This window comes from Salmo salar, chromosome 18 (genome assembly GCF_965601325.2).
Source record: "Salmo salar chromosome 18, fSalSal1, whole genome shotgun sequence".
Lineage (NCBI taxonomy): Eukaryota > Metazoa > Chordata > Actinopteri > Salmoniformes > Salmonidae > Salmo > Salmo salar.
The window spans coordinates 75315257-75340747 of NC_138308.1; the positions used below are offsets into that span (position 1 = coordinate 75315257).

The 25491-nt window shown below is 44.5% G+C and overlaps 1 protein-coding gene across 21 annotated transcripts in view; it reads right to left on the minus strand.

The window, feature by feature from the left end:
- The window catches only part of LOC106577623 (receptor-type tyrosine-protein phosphatase delta), a 645609-nt gene that overhangs the window by 47241 nt on the left and 572877 nt on the right, over positions 1 to 25491 (minus strand). For 10 of the 21 annotated variants that reach the window (XM_014155859.3, XM_045701363.2, XM_014155852.3 and 7 more), the window contains 6 exons: positions 21695 to 21904; positions 20097 to 20257; positions 17826 to 17840; positions 15822 to 15934; positions 13227 to 13268; positions 12559 to 12656 (listed from right to left, as the gene is read on the minus strand). In XM_014155859.3, the coding sequence (XP_014011334.1) occupies positions 12559 to 12656; positions 13227 to 13268; positions 15822 to 15934; positions 17826 to 17840; positions 20097 to 20257; positions 21695 to 21904 (639 nt within the window). The remainder of the gene's footprint in view (positions 1 to 12558; positions 12657 to 13226; positions 13269 to 15821; positions 15935 to 17825; positions 17841 to 20096; positions 20258 to 21694; positions 21905 to 25491) is intronic. The other 11 variants (XM_082965126.1, XM_082965130.1, XM_082965128.1 and 8 more) reach the window with 3 other exon arrangements.

Here is a 25491-nt window from a genome sequence, read left to right on the forward strand (position 1 = left end):
CATACTTTTTAACTCTGCATTGTTGGAAAGGGTTCGTAAGCAAGCACCTCACAGTAAAGTCTACATCTCTTGTATTCGGCACATGTGTAATACAATTCAATTAAATTTGATTTGAGGTTAGTGATTCCTTTTAGGAAGTGTGGAGGAAGGATGCATTGTAAGAGTATTGAAACCGAACAAGGCTCTAGAGTTTACAACCAAACGCTTTCTCACCCCTTGTTTAAAGATGAAATTATCAAGTTTGTTTATACATGAGGCGGTTAGAGTCTTGGATAAAATCTCCCTGTATAATCTCTAGACGAATGACTGAAAAAGGGATATTTACTTTTTGGACAGTTAACCTTTGATTTATGTCTGATTTCTCTTTGGCTTGGGGATGAGATACACTTTTATAAGGGTTAAGAGCATGTGAACTTTGACCAAATCTCAGTTGTGCGACATACATTATCTGCAGAAATACAGACCAGAATGCAGTGCGAGTCAGGACAAAGCTAAGCTGCCGCATTTTTAACAAAATATGTTGAAACAGTCGGTTGCAACATTGCTCATAACAAAGACCTTTCGTTGTGCTCTGAAAATGACTTTCCATTCCTTGTGAAAATACCAGCCTTGGAATTAAAATTCAATGTACTTAAGGTGCAATAGCGGTTGGGGCAGCTTGGCAGCCAGCCACATTTTGACCTCATGGTTTGGAACTGTGGTGGCTCAGCCCACAGAGAGAGGGAGAGGGAGTGAGAGAGACAGAGAAAGTTGGAGACAGAGAGAGAGGCAGAGAGAGCGAGAGAGAGAAAGAGGTTGATTGCAGTTCCATCATACACAATGCCCCTGAAAGGACCCCGGCGCTCTAGCACAATTCTGCAGCTTCACCAACATTCAGTTGAATGCAAGTTCATCTATTTAGATTTACTCCCATTGTGTTTCGCACAGAATCTATTTAGCAATAGCAAGCGGCTGTAGGAATACAGGGGATTTATTGGGCTTTAAAAAGGTATTTACTTCCACATTTGTGGAGTGACTGCCGAGAGCAATGACTGTGAGGGGAGGGAAAAAACGGTAACTTTACATTTGGCCCTGCCACTCTGCTCCAATCAATCAAACCCAGTAGGTTTCATCGTCTGATGAAATCACAGAAATAAGATTATGTCTTTGTGAACGCCACAAACCAAAGACTAGGGCTGTTGCGGTAACCGTATTAACACCCCACCGGCAGTCATGAGTCATGACCGCAGTCAAATTCCAAGTGACCATTGAGTCGCGGTAATGAGTCACAGTAATCACCTCTTATGCACTCTGGACATGCGTTGGCTAACGACGTCCATCTAACCACTCTGACATCAATGCAAAAGAAATTGAAAATCACATCAAACACTTATCATCAAAATTGTATTAGGCTTTTAAAACTCACCTCACTGTGATCTATCAATTTGAAGAAAGATTTTCAACAATAGCTTGAAACTGAGTGGAAAACATGGTCATTGTGGATGTTGCTTCAAAGCCAAACAACAACATGGACAGTGCTTTATAAGGTGATGCATTTAAGACACTGCATGTAGAACGGCCATACCCATATTAGAGCTTATTCATACGCATAGACCTGAATATGAGCCCCCCAAAAAAAACTGAATTGAAATAATGATTGTGCCGTTATACAATATTGCCTAATAGCCTACCACATATTACATACAGAAGAAAAATATTTTTTAAAATTTTATAGATTTAAGATGTCTTTGGCACATAATTGGTCCAGCCTATACTCCAAAATTAAACAAATTCTAGTAATTGCCTTTGAGTGTGGACTGTATTACAGTGCCTTGGGAAAGTTTTTTGACCCCTTGACTTTTTCCACATTTTGTTACGTTACAGCCTTATTCTAAAATGGATTAAATAAAAAAATGCCTACGCAATCTACGCAAAATACCCCATAATGACAAAGTGAAAACCGTTTTAGAGATATTCGCAAATATATTCAGTATTCAGAAACTTTGCTATGAGACTCGGTGCATCCTGTTTCCATTGATTATCCTTGAGATGTTTCTACTACTTGATTGGATTCCACCTGTTGCAAATTCAGTTGATTGGACATGATTTGAAAAAGCACACACCTGTCTACAGTACCAGTCACAAGTTTGGACACACCTACTCATTCAAGGGTTTTCTTTATTTTTACAATTTTCTACATTGTAGAATAATAGTGAAGACATCACAACTATGAAATAACACATATGGAATCATGTAGTAACCAAAAAAGTGTTGAACAAATAAAAATATATTTGAGATTTGAGATTCTTCAAAGTAGCCACCCTTTGCCTTGATGACAGCTTTGCACACCCTTGGCATTCTCTAAACCAGTTTCTTCAACTAGTCACCTGGAATGCATTTCAATTAACATGTGTGCCTTTTTAAAAGTTAATTTGTGGAATTTATTTCCTTCTTAATGCGTTTGAGCCAATCAGCTGTGTTGGGAGAAGGTAGGGGTGGTATACAGAAGATTTCCCTATTTGCTAAAAGACCAATTACAAAATATGTCAAGAACAAGTTTGAAGTTTATTTTTTATTTGTTTTATTTATTTTTATTTAACCTTTATTGAACTAGGCAAGTCAGTTAAGAAAAAAATATTATTTACAATGACGGTATACCCCGGCCAAACCCTAACCCGGACGACACAGGGCCAATTGTGCAGTCACAAAGACAATCAAGCGCTATGATGAAACTGGCTCACACGAGGACCGCCACAGGAAAGGAAGACCCAGAGTTACCTCTGCTGCAGAGGATAAGTTCATTAGAGTTAACAGCACCTCAGATTGCAGCCCAAATAAATGCTTCACAGACTTCAAGTACATTTACATTTACATTTTAGTCATTTAGCAGACGCTCTTATCTTTTTTTTTGCTGGCCCCCCGTGGGAATCAAACCCACAACCCTGGCGTTGCAAACACCATGCTCTACCAACTGAGCTACAGGGAAGGCAAGTAACAGACAAATCTCAACATCAACTGTTCAGAGGAGACTGCGAGAATCAGGCCTTCATGGTCGAATTGCTGCAAAGAAATGACTACTAAAGGACACCAAGAAAAAGAAGAGACTAGCTTGGGCCAAGAAACACAAGCAATGGACATTAGACCAGTGTATATTTGAACTTTGGTCTGATGAGTCCAAATGATAGATTTTTGGTTCCAACTGCCGTGTCTTTGTGAGACGCAGAGTAGGTGAACGGATGATCTCCACATGTGTGGTTCCCACCGTTAAGCATGGAGGAGGATGTGTGATGGTGTGGGGGTGCTTTGCTGGTGACACTGTCTGATTTATTTAGAATTCAAGGCACACTTAACCAGCACGGCTACCACAGCATTCTGCAGTGATACGCCATCCCATCTGGTTTGCGCTTAGTGGGACTATAATTTGTTTTTCAACAGGATAACAACACACCTCCAGGCTGTGTAAGAGCTATTTGACCAAGAAGGAGAGTGATGGAATGCTGCATCAGATGACCTGGCCTCCACAATCACCCGACCTCAACCCAATTAAGATGGTTTTGGATGAGTTGGACCGCAGAGTGATGGAAAAGCAGCCAACAAATGCTCAGCTTATGTGGGAACTCCTTCAAGACTGCTGGAAAAGCATTCCAGGTGAAGCTGGTTGAGAGAATGCCAAGAGTGTACAAAGCTGTCATCAAGGCTTAAGGGTGGCTACTTTGAAGAATCTCAAATATAAAATATATTTTGATTTGTCTAAGACTTCTTTGGATACTACATGATTCCATTTGTGTTATTTCATAGTTTTGATGTCTTCGCTATTATTCTACAATGTAGAAAATAGTAAAAAATAAAATAAATAAACCTTGAATGAGTAGGTGTGTCCCAACTTTTGACTGGAACTGTATATAAGATCCCACAGTTGACAATGCATGTCAGAGCAAAAACCAAGCCATGAGGTCGAATGACTTTCCCATAGAACTCAGAGACAGGATTGTGTCAAGGCACAGATTTGGGGAAGGGTACCAAAATATTTCTGCAGCATTGAAGGTCCCCAAGAACACAGTGGCCTCCATCATTCTTAAATGGAAGAAGTTTGGAACAACCAAGACTCTTCCCAGAGTTAGCTGCACGACCAAACTGAGAAATCGGGGGAGAAGGGCCTTAGTCAGGGAGGTGACCAAGAACCCGATGATCACTCTGACAGAGCTCCAGAGTTCCTCTGTGGAGATGGGAGAACCTTCCAGAAGGACAACCATCTCTGCAGCACTCCACCAATCAGGCCTTTATGGTAGATTGGCCAGATGGAAGCCACTCCTCAGTAAAAGGCATAAGACAGCCCGCTCAGAGTTTGCCAAAAGGCACCTAAAGACTCAGACCATGAGAAACAAGATTCTATGGTCTGATGAAACCAAAATTGAACTCTTTGATCTGAATGCCAAGCGTCACGTCTGGAGAAAACCTGGCACCATCCCTACGGTGAAGCATGGTGATTGCGGCATCATGTTGTCAGGGTGCTTTTCAGCAGAAGGGACTGGGAGACTAGACAGGATCGAGGCAAAGTTGAAAGGAGAAAAGTACAGATAGATCCTTGATGAAAACCTGCTCCAGAGTGCTCAGGAGTGGCTTCGGGACAAGTCACTGCATGTCTTTCAGTGGCCCAGCCAGAGCCCGGACTTGAAACCGATCTAACACCTGAAAATAGCTGTGCAGCAACACTCCACATCCAACCTGACAGACCTTGAGAGGATCTGCAGTGAAAAATTAGAGAAACTCGCCAAATACAGATGTACCAAGCTTGTAGCGTCATACCCAAGAAGACTCAAGGCTGTAATTGCTGCCAAAGATGCTTCAACAAAGTACTGAGTCAAAGGTCTGAATGCTTACAATTGAAGTCAGAAGTTTACATACACTTAGGTTGGAGTCATTAAAACTCATTTTTCAACCACTCCACAAATATCTTGCTACCAAACTATAGTTTTGGCAAGTCGGTTAGGACATCTACTTTGTGCATGATACAAGTCATTTTTCCAACAATTGCTTACAGACTAATTATCTCACTTATAATTCACTGTATCACAATTCCAGTGGGTAAGAAGTTTACATACACTAAGTTGACTGTGCCTTTAAACAGCTTGGAATATTCCAGAAAATGATGTCATGGCATTAGAAGCTTCTGATATGCTAATTGACATTATTTGAGTCAATTGGAGGTGTACCTGTGGATGTATTTCAAGGCCTACCTTCAAACTCAGTGCCTCCTTGCTTGACATCATGGGAAAATCAAAAGAAACCAGCCAAGACCTCAGAAAGAAAATTGTAGACCTCCACAAGTCTGGTTCATCCTTGGGAGCAACTTATAAATGCCTGAAGGTACCACGTTCATCTGTACAAACAATAGTACGCGAGTATAAACACCATGGGACCATGCAGCCATCATACCGCTCAGGAAGGAGACACGTTCTGTATCCTAGAGATGAATGTACTTTGGTGCAAAAAGTGCAAATCAATCCCAAAACAACAGCAAAGGACCTTGTGAAGATGCTGGAGATAACAGGTACAAAAGTATCTATATCCACTGGAAAACAAGTCCTATATCGACATAACCTGATAGGCCGCTCACAATGAAGAAGCCACTGCTCCAAAATCGGCATAAAAATGCCAGACTACGGTTTGCAACTGCACATGGGGACAAAGATCGTACTTTTTGGAGAAATGTCCTCTGGTCTGATGAAACAAAAATAGAACTGTTTGGCCATAATGACCATCGTTATGTTTGGAGGAAAAAGGAGGACGCTTGCAAGCTGAAGAACACCATCCCAACCGTGAAGCATGGGGGTGGCAGCATCATGTTGTGGGTAATTTGCTGCAGGAGGGACTTGTGCAACTCACAAAATAGATGGCATCATGAGGATGGAAAATGATGTGGATATATTGAAGCAACATCTCAAGACATCAGTCAGGAAGTTAAAGCTTGGTCGCAAATAGGTCTTCCAAATGGACAACGACCCCAAGCATACTTCCAAAGTTGTAGCAAAATGGCTTAAGGACAACAAAGTCAAGGTATTGGAGTGGCCATCACAAAGCCCTGACCTCAATCTATAGAAAATGTGTGGGCAGAACTGAAAAGGCGTGTGCGAGCAAGGAGGCCTGCAAACCTGACTAAGTTACACCAGCTCTGTCAGGAGAAATGGGCCAAAATTCCCCCAACTTATTGTGGGAAGCTTGTGGAAGGCTACCCGAAACGTTTGACCCTGTCACGACTTCCGCCGAAGTCAGACCCTCTCCTTGTTCGGGCGTCGTTCGGCGGTCGACGTCACTGGCCTTCTAGCCATCGCCGATCCACTTTTCATTTTCCATTTGTTTTGTCCTTGTCTTACACACCTGGTTTCAATCCCCCAATTACTTGTTCATTAATTAACCCTCTGTTCCCCCATGTTTATTTGTGAGTGCGTACATTACTCATATCTGCTGTCCTGCGCCTGACTCATCTACACCAGCTACACACAGACGCATTACAGAATCACTCACTACCGAATGGAGTCAGCAGGAGCAGACGCCCTCCCTGTGGCGGTAGAGGAGCGCATCCAGCAGCACGCGACCATGTTGCAATGTCTGGGCACCGCCATAGATCGCGTGCCGCAGACAATGGATCGTTGGGAGAGAGGAGGAGGTCTTCCAGCGCCTCCACCATCCCCACTACAGCAGGCCCTACTCCCTCGGCTCGTGCTCCCGAGGGAGTATAATGGGACAGCTGCCGGATGCCAGAGGTTCCTACTCCAGCTGGAACTCTACCTGGCGACCGTCCACCTGGCGACTTCGGGACGTGAGAGCATGTCCGCCCTCGTCTCCTGCCTCTCAGGCAAAGCCCTGGAGTGGGCCAACGCCGTATGGAGTGAAGGAGACGCGGCGTTGGACCATTACGCAGGGTTCACCCGCCGCGTTCGGGCAGTTTTCGACTGGTGAACATCTATTCCATCCTGAGGCAGGGGACGAGGAGCGCGCAGGATTTCGCTTTGGACTTCCGGGCCCTGGTCGCCAGCGCGGGATGGAACAACAAGGCCCTGATTGAACACTACCGGTGCAGTCTGCGCGAGGATGTCCGTCGGGAGACACCACCCTCATGTTGGACCAGCTGGTGGACCTGTCCATCCGGCTGGACAACCTGCTGGCTACCTGCGGAGGTCCAGAGCAGGGCCTGTCAGTTCCATACCCCAGCACCTCCGCTCCGACACCCATGGAGCTGGGAGGTGCTGCGATTAGGGCAACCGGAGGGGCCATTCCCTGCACCATCTGTGGCCACAGAGGGCACACTGCTGGTCGGTGCTGGGGGGTTTCCTCAGGGAGTCGAGGCAGCTGGCAGGGCACTATCTTGTCACCCCAGGTGAGTCGGCACCAGGCTCACCCAGAGCCCCCTGTTGCTCACATGTATGTGTTTATTAAATTTCCAGATTTTCCCCCGCATTCCCAGCATAAGGCGCTCGTAGATTCAGGCGCAGCTGGGAATTTTATTGACCGTTCATTTGCCCATAGTTTAGGGATCCCCCTTGTTCTTGTGGATATGCCCTTCCCTGTGCACACCCTAGATAGTCGACCATTAGGGTCAGAGCTGATTAGGGAGGCCACCGCTCCACTAGACATGGTTACACAGGAGGGTCACATGGAGAGAATCAGTCTCTTCCTTATTGATTCTCCTGCGTTTCCCGTGGTGCTGGGCCTACCCTGGTCGTGGCAACAGAGGGCTCTCAAGGGGTGGTCACGAAAGTGCTCAGGGAGGTGTGTAGGGGTTTCCATCGGTGCGACTACGGTGGAAAGTCCAGAGCAGGTCTCACCGTGCGCATCCCCTCAGAATATGCCGATTTGGCTCTCGCCTTCTGTAAGAAGAAGGCGACTCAATTACCACCCCACCGACGGGGGGATTGTGCGATAAATCTCCTGGTAGACACAGCACTTCCCAGGAGTCACGTGTATCCTCTGTCACAGGAGGAAACGGCGGCTATGGAAACATATGTCTCCGAATCCCTGGGGCAGGGATACATTCGGCCTTCCGCTTCACCTGCCTCCTCGAGTTTCTTTTTTGTGAAGAAGAAGGAAGGAGGTCTGCGCCCGTGTATTGACTATCGGGGTATCAATCAGATCACGGTGAGGTACAGCTACCCGTTGCCTCTCATCCCCAGGGCTTTGGTCAGGTAGTGGCTCCCATGACCTCACTGCTGAAGGGGGACCGGTGCGACTGCAGTGGTCGGCTGAGGCGGACAGGCTTTTGGTCATCCGAGGGCTCTGTTTACCTCGGCTCCCATGCTGGCTCATCCGGATCCCTCTTTGGCGTTCATAGTGGAGGTGGACGCGTCCGAGACTGGGATAGGAGCCATGCTCTCTCAGCGCTCAGGTACGCCACCGAAGCTCCGCCCCTGTGCCTTCTTTTCGAAGAAGCTAAACCCGGCAGAGCAAAACTATGATGTGGGGGACCGGGAGCTGTTGGCTGTCGTCAAGGCTCTGAAGGCGTGGAGACATTGGCTTGATGGGGCGAGACACCCTTTTCTCATCTGGACTGACCACCGCAATCTGGAGTACATCCGGGCGGCGAGGAGATTGAACCCTCCCCAGGCAAGGTGGGCCATGTTTTTTTACCTGTTTTGTGTTCACCCTGTCCTACCGACCAGGTTCCCAGAACGCTAAGGCAGACACACTGTCCCGGATGTATGACACAGAGGAGCGGTCCATGGATCACACTCCCATACTCCCGGCCTCTTGCCTGGTGGCACCGGTAGTGTGGGAGCTGGACGCGGACATCGAGCGGGCGTTACGTACAGAGCCCACTCTTCTCCAGTGTCCAGCTGGGTGCTTGTACGTTTCGTCTGCTGTCCGTGACCGGTTGATCTATTGGGCCTACACGTCACCCTCTGGCCATCCTGGCATCGGTCGGACAGTGCGCTGTCTTAGAGGGAAGTACTGGTGGTCCACCTTGGCCAAGGACGTGAGGGTTTATGTTTTCTCCTGCTCGGTGTGTGCCCAGTGCAAGGCTCCCAGGCACCTGCGCAGAGGGAAGGTACAACCCCTACCCATTCCACAACGGCCGTGGTCGCACCTGTCGGTGGACTTCCTGACGGATCTTCCTCCCTCACAGGGCAACACCACGATCTTGGTCGTTGTGGATCGGTTTTCTAAGTCCTGCCGTCTCCTCCCCTTGCCCAGTCTCCCTACGGCCCTACAGACTGCGGAGGCCCTTTTCACTCACGTCTTCCAGCACTACGGGGTGCCTGAGGACATAGTCTCTGATCGGGGTCCCCAGTTCACGTCCAGGGTATGGAGGGCGTTCATGGAACGTCTGGGGGTCTCGGTCAGCCTCACCTCAGGTTTTCACCCCGAGAGTAACGGGCAGGTGGAGAGAGTAAACCAGGATGTAGGTAGGTTTCTGCAGTCATATTGCCAGGACCGGCCCGGGGAGTGGGCAGCGTTTATCCCCTGGGCAGAGATGGCCCAAAACTCACTCCGCCACTCCTCCACTAACCTCTCCCCCTTCCAGTGCGTACTGGGGTATCAGCCGGTTCTGGCACCTTGGCATCAGAGCCAGATCGAGGCTCCTGCGGTGGACGAATGGTTTAAGCACTCGGAGGAGACCTGGGACGCCATTCATGTGCACCTGCAAAAGGCCGTGAGGCGGCAGAAGGCGAGCGCCGACCGCCACCTCAGTGAGGCCCCGGTACGGGTCTGGCTCTTGACCTGAAACCTGCCCCTCCACCTGCCCTGCCGGAAGCTGGGTCTGAGGTTTGTGGGGCCATTCAAAGTCCTGAGGAGATAGAACAAGGTATGCTACAGGTTACAGCTTCTCCCAGAATACCGTATTAATCCCTCGTTCCATGTGTCTTTCCTCAGGCCGGTGGTGGCTGGTCCACTCCAGGAGTCTGAGGTGCGGGAGGTTCCTCCGCCCCCTCTGGACATCGAGGGGGCCCCGGCGTATGCTGTTCGGGCCATCCTGGACTCGAGGCGTCGGGCGAGGGGCCTTCAGTACCTCGTGGAGTGGGAGGGGTACGGTCCGGAAGAGAGATGCTGCGTGCCGGTGAAGGACATCTTGGACCCTTCGTTGCTGCGGGAGTTCCACCGAGGCACAGGATCGCCCTGTGCCTCATCCTCCGGGTCATCCCCGAGGTCGGTGTCGGTGCGCTGCTGGAGCCGCGCATCAAGGGGGGGGTACTGTCACGACTTCCGCCGAAGTCGGTCCCTCTCCTTGTTCGGGCGGCGTTCGGCGTCACCGGCCTTCTAGCCATCGCCGATCCACTTTTCATTTTCCATTTGTTTTGTCCTTGTCTTACATACCTGGTTTCAATCCCCCAGTTACTTGTACATTATTTAACCCTCTGTTCCCCCATGTTTGTTTGTGAGTGATTGTTTATTGTATTGCGGTCCATTATTGTGGCCTTGGATTGTGATTATTGTTGAGTAAAATTGCATACATTACTCATATCTGCTGTCCTGTGACTGACTCATCTACACACAGACGCATATTTTTATTTAAAATTATATATTTTTTTAAACCTTTATTTTACTAGGCAAGTCAGTTAAGAACAAATTCTTATTTTCAATGACGGCCTAGGAATAGTGGGTTAACTGCCTTGTTCAGGGGCAGAATGACAGATTTGTACCTTGTCAGCTCGGGGGATATGAACTTGCAACCTTTCGGTTACATAGGCCAACACTCTAACCACTAGGCTACGCATTACAGACCCAAGTTAAACAATTTAAAGGCAATGCTACCAAATACTAATTGAGTGTATGTAAACTTCTGACCCACTGGGAATGTGATGAAAGAAATAAAAGCTGAAATAAATAATTCTCTCTACTATTATTCTGACATTTCACATTCCTAAAATAAAGTGATGATTCTAACTGACCTAAGACAGGGAATCTTTACTAGGATTAAATGTCAGGAATTGTGAAAAACTGAGTTTAAATGTATTTGGCTAAGGTGTATGTAAACTTCCGACTTCAAATGTATGTAAATGTGATATTTCTATTTTTTTTATAAAAATCTAAATTAGCAAACATTTCTAAAAAACAATTTTTGCTGTGTCATTATGGGGTCTTATGTGTAGATTGATGAGGGAAAATGTGTATTTGATTTTTAATAGCCAGGTGAAAGCTCTGATGCCTTATTGATGTCACCTATTAAATTCTCTTCAATCAGTTTAGATGAAGGGGAGGAGACAGGTCAAAGAAGGATTTTTAAGCCTTGAGACACGGACTGTGTATGTGTGCCATTCAGACGGTGCCTTTGAACGGGGTATGGCACACTGGTTTGAGTGTGTCAAAAACTGCAAAGCTGCTGGGTTTTTCATGCTCAATATTTTCCTGTGTGTATCAAGAATGGTCCACCGCCCAAAGGACATCCAGCCAACTTGACACAAGTGTGGGAAACACTGAAGTCAACATGGGCCAGCATCCCTGTGGAACGCTTTCGGCACCTTGTAGAGTCTATGCCCACGATGAATTGAGGCTGTTCTGAGGGCAAAAGGGGGTGCAACTCAATATTAGAAAGGTGTTCTTAATATTTTGTACACTCAGTGTATATTAAATGGTTTTATTACCCTTTTGAAATGTAGGGGCCTAAATGTTCCAAAATCTTGCATCAGTGGCTTGTAAGTGTGGAGGCGTGGAGACATGTTTATGTTAATTAATGTTCAACTACCAGCAGTCATTTGCATGACAATACCCGGCTGACAACATTTTATGACCACCACAGTCCTACCAAAGAATTCTTCTTCTTCCCTTCTTCTTCTCTGGTCAGATGAGACTTTGGCGAATCCTGGCCGATGAGTCCTGTCACCTTGTCTGCGAGCAACTGAGATTATGTTGTGTTTGCGAGAAGCTGACCTTTTCCGAGCGGCGTCCATATTAAATAGGAAAATGATTGCCATTCAGAGATACGGCGGCGCGGGGACAACGAGCCTTTCAATCAAGCCCGCTGTGACTGGATAAATGTTTGATTTTCACTTTGCATTGGGCAGATTGGAAGGATTGTGAGATTTGGGTTTCCTGGGTGCGACCGGTGAACAGGTTCTCCACAGGAAGCCATCTTTGTTTTTTTTTCCTGAATGCCAGCTGCCATGTGAGGACTGGCTTTCCTGAACGGCAGGTTGGCAGGGCTGTGACACTTTTGTAATGACTGGATTAAAGGGTTCCGGGAAAATAACATTACATGGCGAGACTTGGGGCTTAAATAAACTCCCTGACACATTACACAATGAGTGACACAATGAGTTTAGAGGGCATCCAGCTTCTCTCACAGGCACATGAGCCTACACTTTTGGGGTAGCATACGCTAACAAGCATGTAGATTAATGGAATTAATCGACATGGAATTTCCATGTTTTCACATACATACAACTCAGTCCAAACCGGGACACCCAGTGATGTTTTCACTGTAACCATGAAGCATAATCAAAAGTTGAAAGTCTTTAATATACCAACCCTTTGTTCTGAATGACAGACGGCATTTTATTTCATCGAAATCATGAATTCTTCTCCGATAATACCTCCAATCTGACCCTAATATGCAAACAGATAAGAAACAAGCTCAATGTTTACCTCGTATTCCTGCGAAAACTTTAGGTTGTCGTTGGCTTTCAAGCGCTCCAGATGATCAGCTAGGTCCAGGATGGGGATCGGTGGGTGGCTGGCCATGCCTGTCAATCAAACGGACGAGAGGTCAGTCGCCAGGGGTGAGGGGTCGATACTACGGTTACAACCAGTGAATAAAAAGCAGCATGTGTGTAACAGGGGAATGGAGAAGTGGATCGTTGTTAGGCTATTTTTTCACTCAAAGCAGTGGCATGCTCATAGGAAGATATGGACAGGAAAGGAAGTCAATGAGAAGTCATCGAACAGACTTCACTTCCTGTAACACTTCCTACTGTGAGAGAAGAATGTTATTCACACCGAAGCGGCCGGTGGGAGTTAGCATGACGGAAGACATACTCACAAACAAACAAACCAAACCACAAACAAACAAATCACGAAGTTAGGCCAAGATGTTGTCTGCTTTGAGTTATGACATGTTACTAGGGGGTGTAATTTTTAAACTCCGCCTCCTGCGATGGATGACATGGCAATAAGTAATGTGTGGATTAGATGGGGTGAGATTGACTACAAGTTTACGTAGAAAGGAGGAGGAGAGGGGGATGAAGGGAAAAAACGGAACAAAACAAAAGAGAGAAAGAAAGAATGTGGTGAATGCATAAACAAGACCAACTAACTTGACAAATGGAGGTTACTGGGGTAACCGGGGTCACCTGAACCTGCGGAGGAAACGGCGGTATAAATAAAAAGTCTTAGACGATTGTAGAAATGTGATGAATCTTTTGTTTTAGGGGTAGAAACCGTTGGGGAAGGTGACTGACGGAAACTAGAATTATACACTGTATCATCTAAATGTCACATAGATCTGTTAGTAACGCACACATTGACATGCTAGAAGTTAGCCTACACCACCATGTGTAAATCGGTGGGAAGGACATGAAAACACTCAACAAAACAGAGCCGGGAAACAATTTGGAGACATTGAAGAACTGAGTCAAGCGATTGCATAATGAGATCCATTCTGACCATCAGATATCCTACAAAGTCTGCAGGCAGGAAGTTTCACCTTGCATAAAAAACTTTGGTGGACTTTACTTTGACAAGGTAGAACTGACATTGTTAATAGTGTTAGCACACAGGCTACCAATGTATTCTGTATAAGTTGTTTGTGGCGAAGGTATGTGAGAGAACAGAGAAGAGAGCAGAGAAGGGGTGTTGTGTGGGGTTGACCGAAGTCACTATGTATGTCCAGGCTTAAACACAGCTCCCGAAACACTGACTCAGGACAACTTTCGGCTACCGGGTGGTGGGGTTCGTGACGACGGCGCCGCACAAAGTGCTGTCACCCAGTCCCAGATAGCAGAGGTTTCATAATAGCCGGGACACAGTGACGTTTTTCCCACTCTCCCGCCTGAGACAAGTGTCTGCAAGGGCAAGTCAGTGGTCTTTTCATCTATACTGATAACACAAGTGGGCATTAGCTAATGGAAAAAGCGAAAAAGCGAGGCCTCTTTTCTCCCGCACTCACTCGCTCTATTTCTCCAAGAGGGTGTTTCTATCGGCCCCTACCACTCAAGACCCATTTTCAGCCGCCGGATGACAATGGAACTACCACTCGCCGTGTGGCGCCATGCACACATCAAGCATCCTCAAGATGGAAATACGCATTGAGGAGCAGCGAGGTGAGAGAGAGGAAAAGAGGGAGGGAGAGAGGGAGGAGAAACAGTCTAATGTAGCACCAATCAGCATTGGAGAAGAAGCTCTAAAAGAGGGAGACAAAGATGTTTGGACCGCTCGAGCAAGTCGAGAGCCACTTTGAGAGGCTCTTTGGAAAATGAGAATGGTGTGCGAGACTAATCAAGATGGTTGTTGAGGATTCCGGAAATAGGGAAAGTGTGGTGGTTTAGATCACTCTGAAGTCCCCTTCTCAAAGTGAAAACTGAGATGGGAAAAAAACGCCCCCTTTGCCAAGTTTGACATTTCCAGTAATGGATAGAACGTCATTGAGAGTAGAGGTTTCATAAATATGCATAATCTTTCCAAAAAAATCGGCCTGCGGCTGGGATATTTTATTCCCTTTTCATACGAGCTGACCTGAAAAATATGGCTTTGATATTACATTATTGGCAGTCCCTGAACACCTGTCCCACTGCTGTCGCTGCCAGAAGAACTCCAGTACCAAGTTGAGCGTGTCTCTTCACTCAAAAAATGTGAAAATACATTGGCTATCCAAGGGACAAATGGACTGTGACAGCCATCTTTTTCCACTTGGCAACAAAAAGGGGTCACATGACCAGGCAGCTCAGGCATAACCGCTGTTCACCTCGAAGGTCAAAAGGGAGGGGACATTTGTGTTCACAACTTGTCACTGGCCCACTCTCCACCGTCCACTGCCTCATGTACAGGATGTAACATGGCACTGTGACACTGTCATAGTTTCAGCTACCTGTGACTTCCATCATGCTACACTGTCACTTTGAGACTAGTGTTAGCTTGGCAAAGACTGCACCGACCTACAGCTGTAGGATCTTAATTTGATCACTCTTTTGTTGCTGAGAATTTTCCTTCACAGCAGTAAACATGTAGTGTGTTCAATGTTTAAAAAGATTTCCACTTTAAAATGTCTGTCTTGATTTGCCATAATGAAAAATGTATCAACCCCACATAATAATTCACATTTCCTGTTGCTACAGGAGTATTTTCATGCTATAGCAAACTGGCTCAAATAAATATCCTACATCTGTAGGTGACCCGTGAAGACAAGGATGATGGTAACTGCCATGAAAGTATTAGCCTTGCACTGCTGTCTTCAGCACCTCTCTTTGCTCTCTCTCTCTATCTCCTGGGAGGAGTTCATCAGTTTTGACCCTGCGTATCTTTTCCCCACCACCTGTCCATTTTCCATCATGTCCAGCCACACTTTGAACAATGACCCCCCCCCCCAGAATGTTCTAGTCACGGGAACTCCGTGAGAAGTGTTGGTTTAGCATTTAGGTGTTGACTTTTAAAGAGGTCACGCATGAGCAAGCACATCGCAAAGAGGAGACATTCACACACTTTCCCAATAATAAACCAGATTTGATATATTACATTAATTCTGCTGCTTCACTTACTAAGTCAGGTGAAGATAAGTAACTACAGGCATCTTAATTTAAAGCCATCTTAATTTGACTAAGATGTCCGTAATTTCTTAAATCATTGAGTGATTATGGACCTAGGAAGCTTTGCAGTGGTTTGTGTGATTTATGTTTGCTGGCACAAAATTCCCTTACCGGGCGTTTGGAAGTTCATGCGTCGAAGCTCCACAGGGTCGGTGGGGTTATGAGACGGAATCTCCTTACTGTTGGGCAGACTTCCTTTTCTAGCTTCGGATTCTGCCCTTTTCCTGTTGGGATAAAACATTTAAAACATGAATACTTAAAAAAAAAATGTTTTGTGTTCTATCGTTTTTTTGGTGCATATTCATCCCTGTTGAAGATATTTCCCTAAATTAAATGACACTAATAAAAATGTATACATTTTCCATATACAATGTCTTGATGATGAGTTACATCTGATGGGTTCCAGCATAGTTTGCGTCCTCCTTTAATCCGCCAGATTGTGTTATGTTTTGTATACATGGGGATGAATGCTACTCTTAGTGGGACATATATCTTAATGTTCATACAAGTTGATCAGATTCACATTTCAAGAAGCATGAAGTTAAAGCCCAGTAATGAACTTTAGTGCATCTTTAATTCATTCCGATAATGGGAATGCGGTCTAATAAATTCCATATCATGCTTATGAGAGGATAGAGAGGTGCCATAAATACACTCAATCCCTGAGATTAACCTACATGGCATTGGGAGATTTCATCAATTAAATATAATCCATCTTCTTCAGGGATATAATACTTTTGACCACTTATTTATAAAACTGTGCAGTCTCTGACAAAGAGCTTTGACAAAGAGATCTGCCCAAAGAGTCAATATGGTGACATTCGATCTGTCTAACGAGAAGTGTACAGAGTACAAGGGGGACTAGCACTATACTAGAAGTGACCTTTCAAAATAGTTTATTATCATTTGACCTCTGACCTCCAACCTCTCTTCATTAGGGTTACGTAAAATCACTAACCTGTGACCTTTGCATTATATGGGAAGCAATGAGGCTTGTGTAAATAGCCTGGGGGGGAGGTCAATGGTGTGATGGTCGAAAACAACAACAAAGGATGAAATGGGTCGTGTGAGGTCATCGTTGCATGCGTCTGAAAACACGTAGATGGGACCATACAGAATGAGTCATACGATTTGCTACATTTGGTGGAGAATGCAGGCATGAAAAAAAAGGCTGAAAATGATAGCATGGGTACATCTGAACAGATATCTGAACGCATACAGTAGTCTATGTATGACATTGTATGAGTACGGCAAAGTGTACCTACAATTTAATAGCCATCTAGCAATGCAAGGGCTCATTTGTTAAAAACACAGGGTTATTCATTTTGAAAGCTGAATAAAAAATGGAATGAAATGATTTGGGAGTAGGAAAGCTGGGCAAACGCTGTTAAAGTGTTACAGTACCGGTACAGTATAGTGCTTTCCCGGCCAGTGAGTACATTTGGCTGTGATGTAATGCTGTTGAAGAAATATATCTATTTGTGATATATTATTTGCATTCAATGTTCATGCCAACTAGCATTTTGAGAATTAAGGAGAACGTGAGGGGGAGCAGTTTAGGCATTGTAATGCATGTTGGTTCTGTTCAAGGCATGCAAGTCATTTGTTTCTTGCGTACAACCGGTGAGACATTGAATTCAGTAGAAATCTAAGAAATAAGGATTTCTAGGGATCGTTTATCAGGAAATTGACCCTTTGTATTGAGACAGACAGGACATTTAGACATGTTTGGTCAATGGAAAATTGAAATGGTGATATGGGTTTTTGTCAAATACGAAATAATATTACTATTTTTAATGTAATGTAGGGTGAGAGAAATGGAAGAATGGAAAGCACACATACATTTTTTGAAAATGAACTGTCCTGGCTGATCAAATATATGATGTCGATTCAAATACTGTCATTTGGAAGGTAGGTCAGAATTCAATCAATGCAAACAGCTGACTTTTAAAAGTGCTTTGGAATTGCACAGCAGTGGGGGAACTCACTTTCTGCAATGATTGAACTCTGCCCAACAAGCTAGAGGGTAGGAAATGTCTGCAAAGGGATAAAAAAAAGGGTTGAGGTGGGGGTAGTTGTGGGATTGTCAGCCATATCACATCCTTTCACTCTTACCTGTCTGGTTTGCTGCTCCATTCGTAAGCAAGGAAAAGAAAGCATGAAAGGATGTTAGCTGGCACGACAACATGATCCGTCGCTATGACGACTTAATAATCCTGACAACAGTATCACACCCCATGGCCGAAGTTGAACTACGACGCTTATATTTTATACTGTAATGCGCTATTTCCTGTGTAAGAAGAATAAATATGTATCTAACTACAAAAAGACAATTGAGCAACAACAATCGCATCTCAATGTTGGTTGGCGTGCGACATTAGTGTCCCTTCACTACCGACACCATGCTCAATTATGCCACCTTGGGTACTTGTCGTTTAAAATCATATAATCTCATCCCAGGTGCAATCCAAAGATGTATTGTTTATTTAGTAGTTTCAGGTGATTGTTTGTCACTCGAGCATTATAGGGCTCAGTGTATCTGTTTACTATATATCCTAAAGAATAACTACATCAAGGCAACAACACAGGACAATTGTGATAATACGGATTACTGACTATACAAAATAATGTGCTTGCATGGAGTTTCTAAGAAAATACATAAAAAAAAGATGAGATAATATAATTTGAGCTCAATGTTGTAACAAAAGCCACTTATGTTCATTGTGATCTATAATGGGGTCTGGGACATGGGGTACCTTGACTTTCAGCTCAGATGAACATAAACAATTTTGTGACCTGTATCCAAGTGTGCATGTAGGTGTGCATCTTGCTGTGACCGATTTATACAGTTAATCAGCAATGCCGTGGGGCTATTATTTCATCCTTTCCCCCTGCCGCAACACCCACAGTAACATGAATGTTGTCCTTTGCTCCTCACACAGGGCACCAGTTCTATTACACACAAATGTATCTTAACAAGTGAAACATTTCTTGGATATGTTCCGGAAAGTCCCGACACGATGGTGACATTGACTTAATAAACAAGCTGGTGACATTGACTTAATAAACAAGCTGGTGACATTGACTTGGTAAACACGGTAGTGACACTGACTTAGTAAACACGCTGGTGACCTTGACTTGGTAATTGCCGTGTCAATCTTTTCAGGCGCAAACGTTGATTCCATACCTGACAGTTAGTTCTCAAATCAAATCAAATTTTATTGGTCACATACACATGGTTAGCAGATGTTATTGCGAGTGTAGCGAATTGCTTGTGCTTCTAGTTCCGAAAGTGCAGCAATATATAACAAGTAATCTAACAATTCCACAACAACTACCCAAAACACACAAATCTAACTAAAGGTATGGAATAAGAATATATACATATAAATATATGGATGAGCAATGACCGAGCGGCATAGGCAAGATGCAATAGATGGTATAAAATACAGTATATACACATATGATATGAGGAATGCAAGATATGTAAAGTTGCTTAAAGTGGCATTATTAAAGTGACTAGTGATCCATTTATTTAAGTGGCCAACGATTTCAAGTCTGTATATAGGCAGCAGCCTCTCTAAGCTCTACTCGAGTGCCCCTGGCATTGAACGACCAAAACAGTCAACATGGAAGGACAATCAAATTGTCACCTACGCCTAGAGTAAGTAAATAGCCATAGGACTCAATGATGTTTGATTGCCTTCCGATTACAGTGACATATTTAACAAATACCTATGCATTCAGGGGTACGTATGTTCTCGATTGGCGTTGAGTGAAAAACACATCTATTGATATTGTCTATAAGCCCAGGCTTCACTTCTCTCAAGGCTGATTCTCCCAGTAATGCGTTAATACACTTTACAGTGCCATCCAATGTGGATGCTATGGAGACTGCTTCACTTGGCCCAAAGCAGTATTCAATCAAGGTGAAAAATATAAGAGGGAGAAGCTAGGCTAGAGAGAAGTGTGTCCCTGTTAAAGCACCAGGTCAACCGGGAGTCGCAAAACAGGCCTGGAGCTTGGCTCTCTTGTGTATGTGTGTGGTTCTAAAGCAGCATGCACTGTCACACAGCCGATACTCGGAGCGCTCCCCTCCAACGCTTGACTGATGGACGGTGGCGGCGAACGGTCAGCTTCTGCTGGAGGTTCAGACAAAGAGCTGCTCTGATTTCTTTTGTGTATGTGTGCGTGTGTGTGACTGTGTGTGTGACTGTGTGTGTGTGTGACTGTGTGTGTGTGTGACTGTGTGTGTGATTGAGTGTGTCTGTCTGATAGGTAGAGTGTTTGTTTGACAGTGTATTTGAATGTGCTTTGTTTGACTTTGATGATGCCAGTCTCTCTCTCTCTCTCTCCCTCGTGTGCTTCACTTTCTTTAGTCCTTACCTCTTGTACAGGAGGATGGCGATGACGATGCAGATGATGAAGACCACAGCGAGCACTGGGCCCACCACCCAGATAAGTCCCTCCTCCTCGTCAATGATTGGCTGGGGGTCAAGGTCAGCTGACACGACAGGGTCGGAGTAGGGGCTGGTGGCATACATGGTCTGGGAAGGAGAGGAAGGGGAGTTGTATTAGTCCTCACTGTGTTATTTTATTGAGGCTCTCAGGCTACACTTTACATAAACTACTAGTGGAATAACGTATTTAATAACCACGCAATAGGCTAGTTCTACATGCAGGTAGTGTAGAGTAGAGAAGGGGAAATTGTTTTATCACCACAATGTAGTTAGGTATCCAGACAACAACAGGAAATATTTTTGGCTGACTCTAATGCCACTATTTCTCTGCCTCCCATGACTTTGAAAACATATTCTGTGGTCCCAGTTCAGACGATGTTCCTAGGTTCCTGAAGTGATATCTTATTCCTGACTGTGTAGCTTTGTAGAAAAACAACCTGCACTCTCTCACATATCTATCAACTCTCACAGCTGAGCTCCAATCAATAGACCTCAGCCCTTCTGTGAGGCCACCGCAAGTGCAAAAGTGTCCAAGTTTCAACTTTTCCTCTTCAAGTACATGTATATTCGGTCAGTCTGACTTTCACAAAGACATCAGGACAACCTGTATGTGCTGAGTAGGCTAAGATTTGCCCATTCAAAGTTATTGTGTCAATGCAAATGTACAAATTCAACTATCCAAAAGATATGGGCACGTTCGTAATATCCGTAACATCTCTCATTTGTGATTGAGTACATTTACGCCGTTCTGAGCAGAACGAGATAAAGACTGGGGGCTTTGGGGCAAAGAAAAAGCCAATCAGTGCTGTGGTGGGCAAATTAAAGATTTCCCCCCATTTTGTCCGCTCACCCACCTGCCATTATCAACCTCCTAGATCTGCAGTCAAGACTGACGAAGTCCAAGACAGACTCCCTTAAAACCTCCCAGGTCTTCAAATCCATCATTCTGACGCATTTAGCCAGCTAATCATGCCCCTTTCTCCTTTGATCCACACTCTCCTTCTCGTCACACACACACACACACACACACACACACACACACACACACACACACACACACACACACACACACACACACACACACACACACACACACACACACAGCTGCAGTGGAGGAGATAATGGCGTTCACACGTAGGTGTGGAATTAAAGAGGAATCCCGTTATCGAGGTATTCCTGCGATTGGCAGGAGCCTCTGGGGGATTTCCCCTATACAGTAGCAGGCTCTGTTCTTGCCCTTTTTCAGGGACCAGGGCTCAAACGGACTTGACGTAACACATCCAGCCAAGGGACGTGCCCCCTGCCAAGACGCAATTGATTTGGGTCTTTGACGTTTAATATGCAACTTTAAACATGAGGGAAAAAGATTTCTGGAAAAGGAAATCGACAGAGGGCCGACTGATGCGCCTGTCTGAACTAATTCCTTTATGGAGTGGGGTGTCTAAGAGCAGAGAAGGAAACAAAGGATGAGATAGAGAGAGAGAGGTTTTCTAAGAAAAAAAGCATAAAAAGGCATATACTTACATTTTCAGAGATCTCGAGGACAGCAAGCACAAAGAAGATGTACTCTTGGCCGTTGGCGAGCTGCTTGTTTTCAAAGTCCCCATAGATCTTGGTGTCTCCCAGAGTGAAGTCGGTAGGAAGGTCTTTGAAGTAGGCAGCGATGTAGGCTTTGGGCTCAGCTTGCCTCCGGAAGCGAAGGCCTCGGCTTGTTCGGTTAATCTCTTTGAGCAGCTAAAAGTGAAAAGAGTGGAGCCGATGTAGCTAGACAGTCGATAAAAATGTTGTTTTGCAGTCATACACACATGGACACAAACACACACACACACACACACAACTACAAATCTGTGTTACATCCCTTCTGATTACAAAAGCTCAAACTACTGATTGCAACGGAAGAGGAAATATTACCATTTGGATTTCATTTGTTTTACGCTGCAAGGATTTCAAGATGTGTGGATTTTCCTAAATGAGTTTCTATAATAACCGTGAATACTGTCAAACATTTCAAAAGGATTTCAAGTTAAAAAAAAATATATATATTTTTGAAAGGGGACAATGTTTTGAAGTTCCAGTGGCATGAAATAGAATAGGAAGAGATGCCCTGCTCTGCTGTGTGTGTGTGTGTGTGTGTGTGTGTGTGTGTGTGTGTGTGTGTGTGTGTGTGTGTGTGTGTGTGTGTGTGTGTGTGTGTAATGCATAATCTTTAGAAGGAATGAGAGGCAAATATGTGGTAAACTGACTGAATACTTGTCGATAGGTAGAGATGGACTTCATTCTCTTAATATTGTTTTGATATATTCCCATCAGATACCAGCAACCTTTTAGACCATCATGACCACATGATGGCTTGTAGTCATTGGAATGTACTTAATAAAACAGTATATTAGCAAATGTCCTGTGGCATGCTACACAATATAGGTGAGGCTACTCATTGAAAGTGCTGAGCGCACCAAACGTACTGTAAGTACCAAGCCCCTAAAGGTATCAATTAAACAACAATGCAATGGTGTTCTGTTTCTTGCTGAGCATGGGTAATTAAATATACACACACACACACACACACACACACACACACACACACACACACACACACACACACACACACACACACACACACACACACCACACACACACACACACACACACACACACACACACACACAAAGAATACCCTTGGCTCTATTTCCTACATCCAAGAAAGTGGTGAGTCCCTGAGCAAGTGCAGTGTGTCATAACAGAAAAATTCTGCCTCAGAGCATTAGCACTAGGCTAGCCCCCGTCACAAATTACATTGTAACACTGCACTAATAGAGAGACCAGATATTATTTACCCACTAGCAACACCAGGCAACTTGATCAGAATGTGAATCAGATCATATTCGTACAATGGGAGTGTGATTGCTTCTGCAAAAAAACAAAGCCAAATTTGTCTCGCTCTTATGGGAAAGTGTAATGTTATGCAGGTCTACGCTCAAGTGCTATTGCTATAGGCTACATAACTAGGTCTAATAACGCCAACCAAAAATGATTCAGTGTATGCAATGGTGTGAGACATCTTACTGGTTTCATGTCTGCTTGATTTACACTGAACAAAAATATAAACGCAACATGCAACAATTTCAGTTCATATAAGGAAATCAGTCAATTGAAATACATTCATTAGGCCATAATCTATGGATTTCACATGACTGGGAATACAGATATGTATCTGTTGGTCAAAGATACCTTAAAAAAATGGTAGGGGCGTGGATCAGATAACCAGTCAGTATCCTGTGTGACCACTATTCGCCTGATGCAGCGCGACACATCTCCTTCGCATAGCGTTGATCAGGCTGTTGATTGTGGCCTGTGGAATGTTGTCCCACTCCTCTTCAATGGCTGTGCAAAGTTGCTGTCAATCCAGAGCATCCCAAACATGCTCAACATGTCAGGTGAGTATGCAGGCCATGGAAGAACTGTGACATTTTCAGCTTTCAGGAATTGTGTACAGATCTTTGCAATATGCTGTGTTAAAACATGAAGTGATGCCGGAGGATGAATGGCACGATAATGGGCCTCAGGATCTTGTCATGGTATTTCTGTGCATTGAAATTGCCATCAATAAAATGCAGTTGTGTTCGTTGTCGGTAGTTTATGCCTGCCCATACCATAACCCCACCGTCACCTTGGGGCACTCTGAAACACAACGCCATACATGTGATCTGCGGTTGTGAGTCCGGTTGGACATACTGCCAAATTCTCAAAAATGACTTTGGAGGCGGCTTCTGGTAGAGAAATGAACATACAATTCTCTGGCAACAGCTCTGGTGTACATTCCTGCAGTCAGCATGCCTATTGCATGATCCTTCAAAACTTGAGACATCTATGGCATTGTGTTGTGTGACAAAATGTCACATTTTAGAGCAGCCTTTAATTGTCCCCAGCACAAGGTGGACCTGTGTAATGATCCTGCCGTTTAATCAGCTTCTTGATATGCCACACCTGTCAGATAGATGGATTATCTTGGCAAAGGAGAAATGCTCACTAACAGGGATGTAAACAAATCTGTGCACAAAATTTGATAGAAATAAGCTTTTTGTGTGTATGGAACATTTCTGGGATCTTTTATTTCAGCTCATGAAACATGGGACCAACACTTTACATGTTGCATTTATATTTTTGTTCAGTGTATGTGGTTTAAGCCTACCCAAAAGTACACGTCGTATCAACGTGAGCCAACTTCATATCTCTCTCTCTGGAATGCGTGTGTGCCTATCAAGTTTCTGCAATGGCTTTGGCTCGGAGGGTGGTGTCACTACTCAATAATGTCTTCAATCATATCCCTTGTCAACACGGCTAAAACAAGCCGCCCTTGGGAAAATTTGTGAAAAGGTGAGAGCCCAATACTGACAAACAAATCATTTCTGATGGGAGGGGGCGACTTTCTGGTAATCGGTCAAGGCGTGAGACAGATGAGACTCAGTGAAACAACATGGTTCTTCTCAAGAGATAAAGTGTATGCTCATATTGTGTTTTTGTTTGCTCTATTTACTGCATTAGGAATAAATCATCCCCATAAGTACCTACCCACAATGACAAGTAAAGTATTAAATAGATATGAACCTATCCCTAAACCGAACTACTTACATCAAAAGTCTAGTGACACAAAAAGGGTTAAAACCTGTTCATACTTGGGTTGGGATAAATAATGGAACGAGAGGGACTGGAGACCTGGAGATTGGAGATTTTATGGGCTCCTGACCAATTTATCAAAACATTTTTTTTGGGGGGGGGGGTGGCACTTATCTTAACTTTTTGTGTACATAATGTTTCCACCATTGTTTCCTATGACCCAAAAGAGCTTCTGGACATCAGAACAGCCATCACTAACCTCCATTTGGACGCAGACTTTTACTTCAATCAGACGGAGACGAAAGACATAATGATTATCGCGGACCAGGCCCAAATCCCTGACACTCGAAGAAGGAGGAGACAGCGTTGTGTGGGATACCTGATGAGACTCACTGGATACCTCCCTGAAGAAAAAACTGGAAGAGGTCCATTGGAGACTATACTATCAACGTGATCTGAAGAACTGGTAATATCCTAAGTTTCTATGTGTCGCGGCTGAACAAGGACATGGTAAATGTGTGTCTCTTTGTTAACAACTGGTGCACGATCTCTAATGTTAAGGAAGTCTAAAGGTTCTGCTCGCCTGAGAACACCACATGATAAACTGTAGACCAGATTATTTACAGAGAGTTTATCTATATTTTTCAAAGCTACCTATTTACCACCACAAACCAATGCTGGCACTAAGACCACACTTTAAAAGCTGC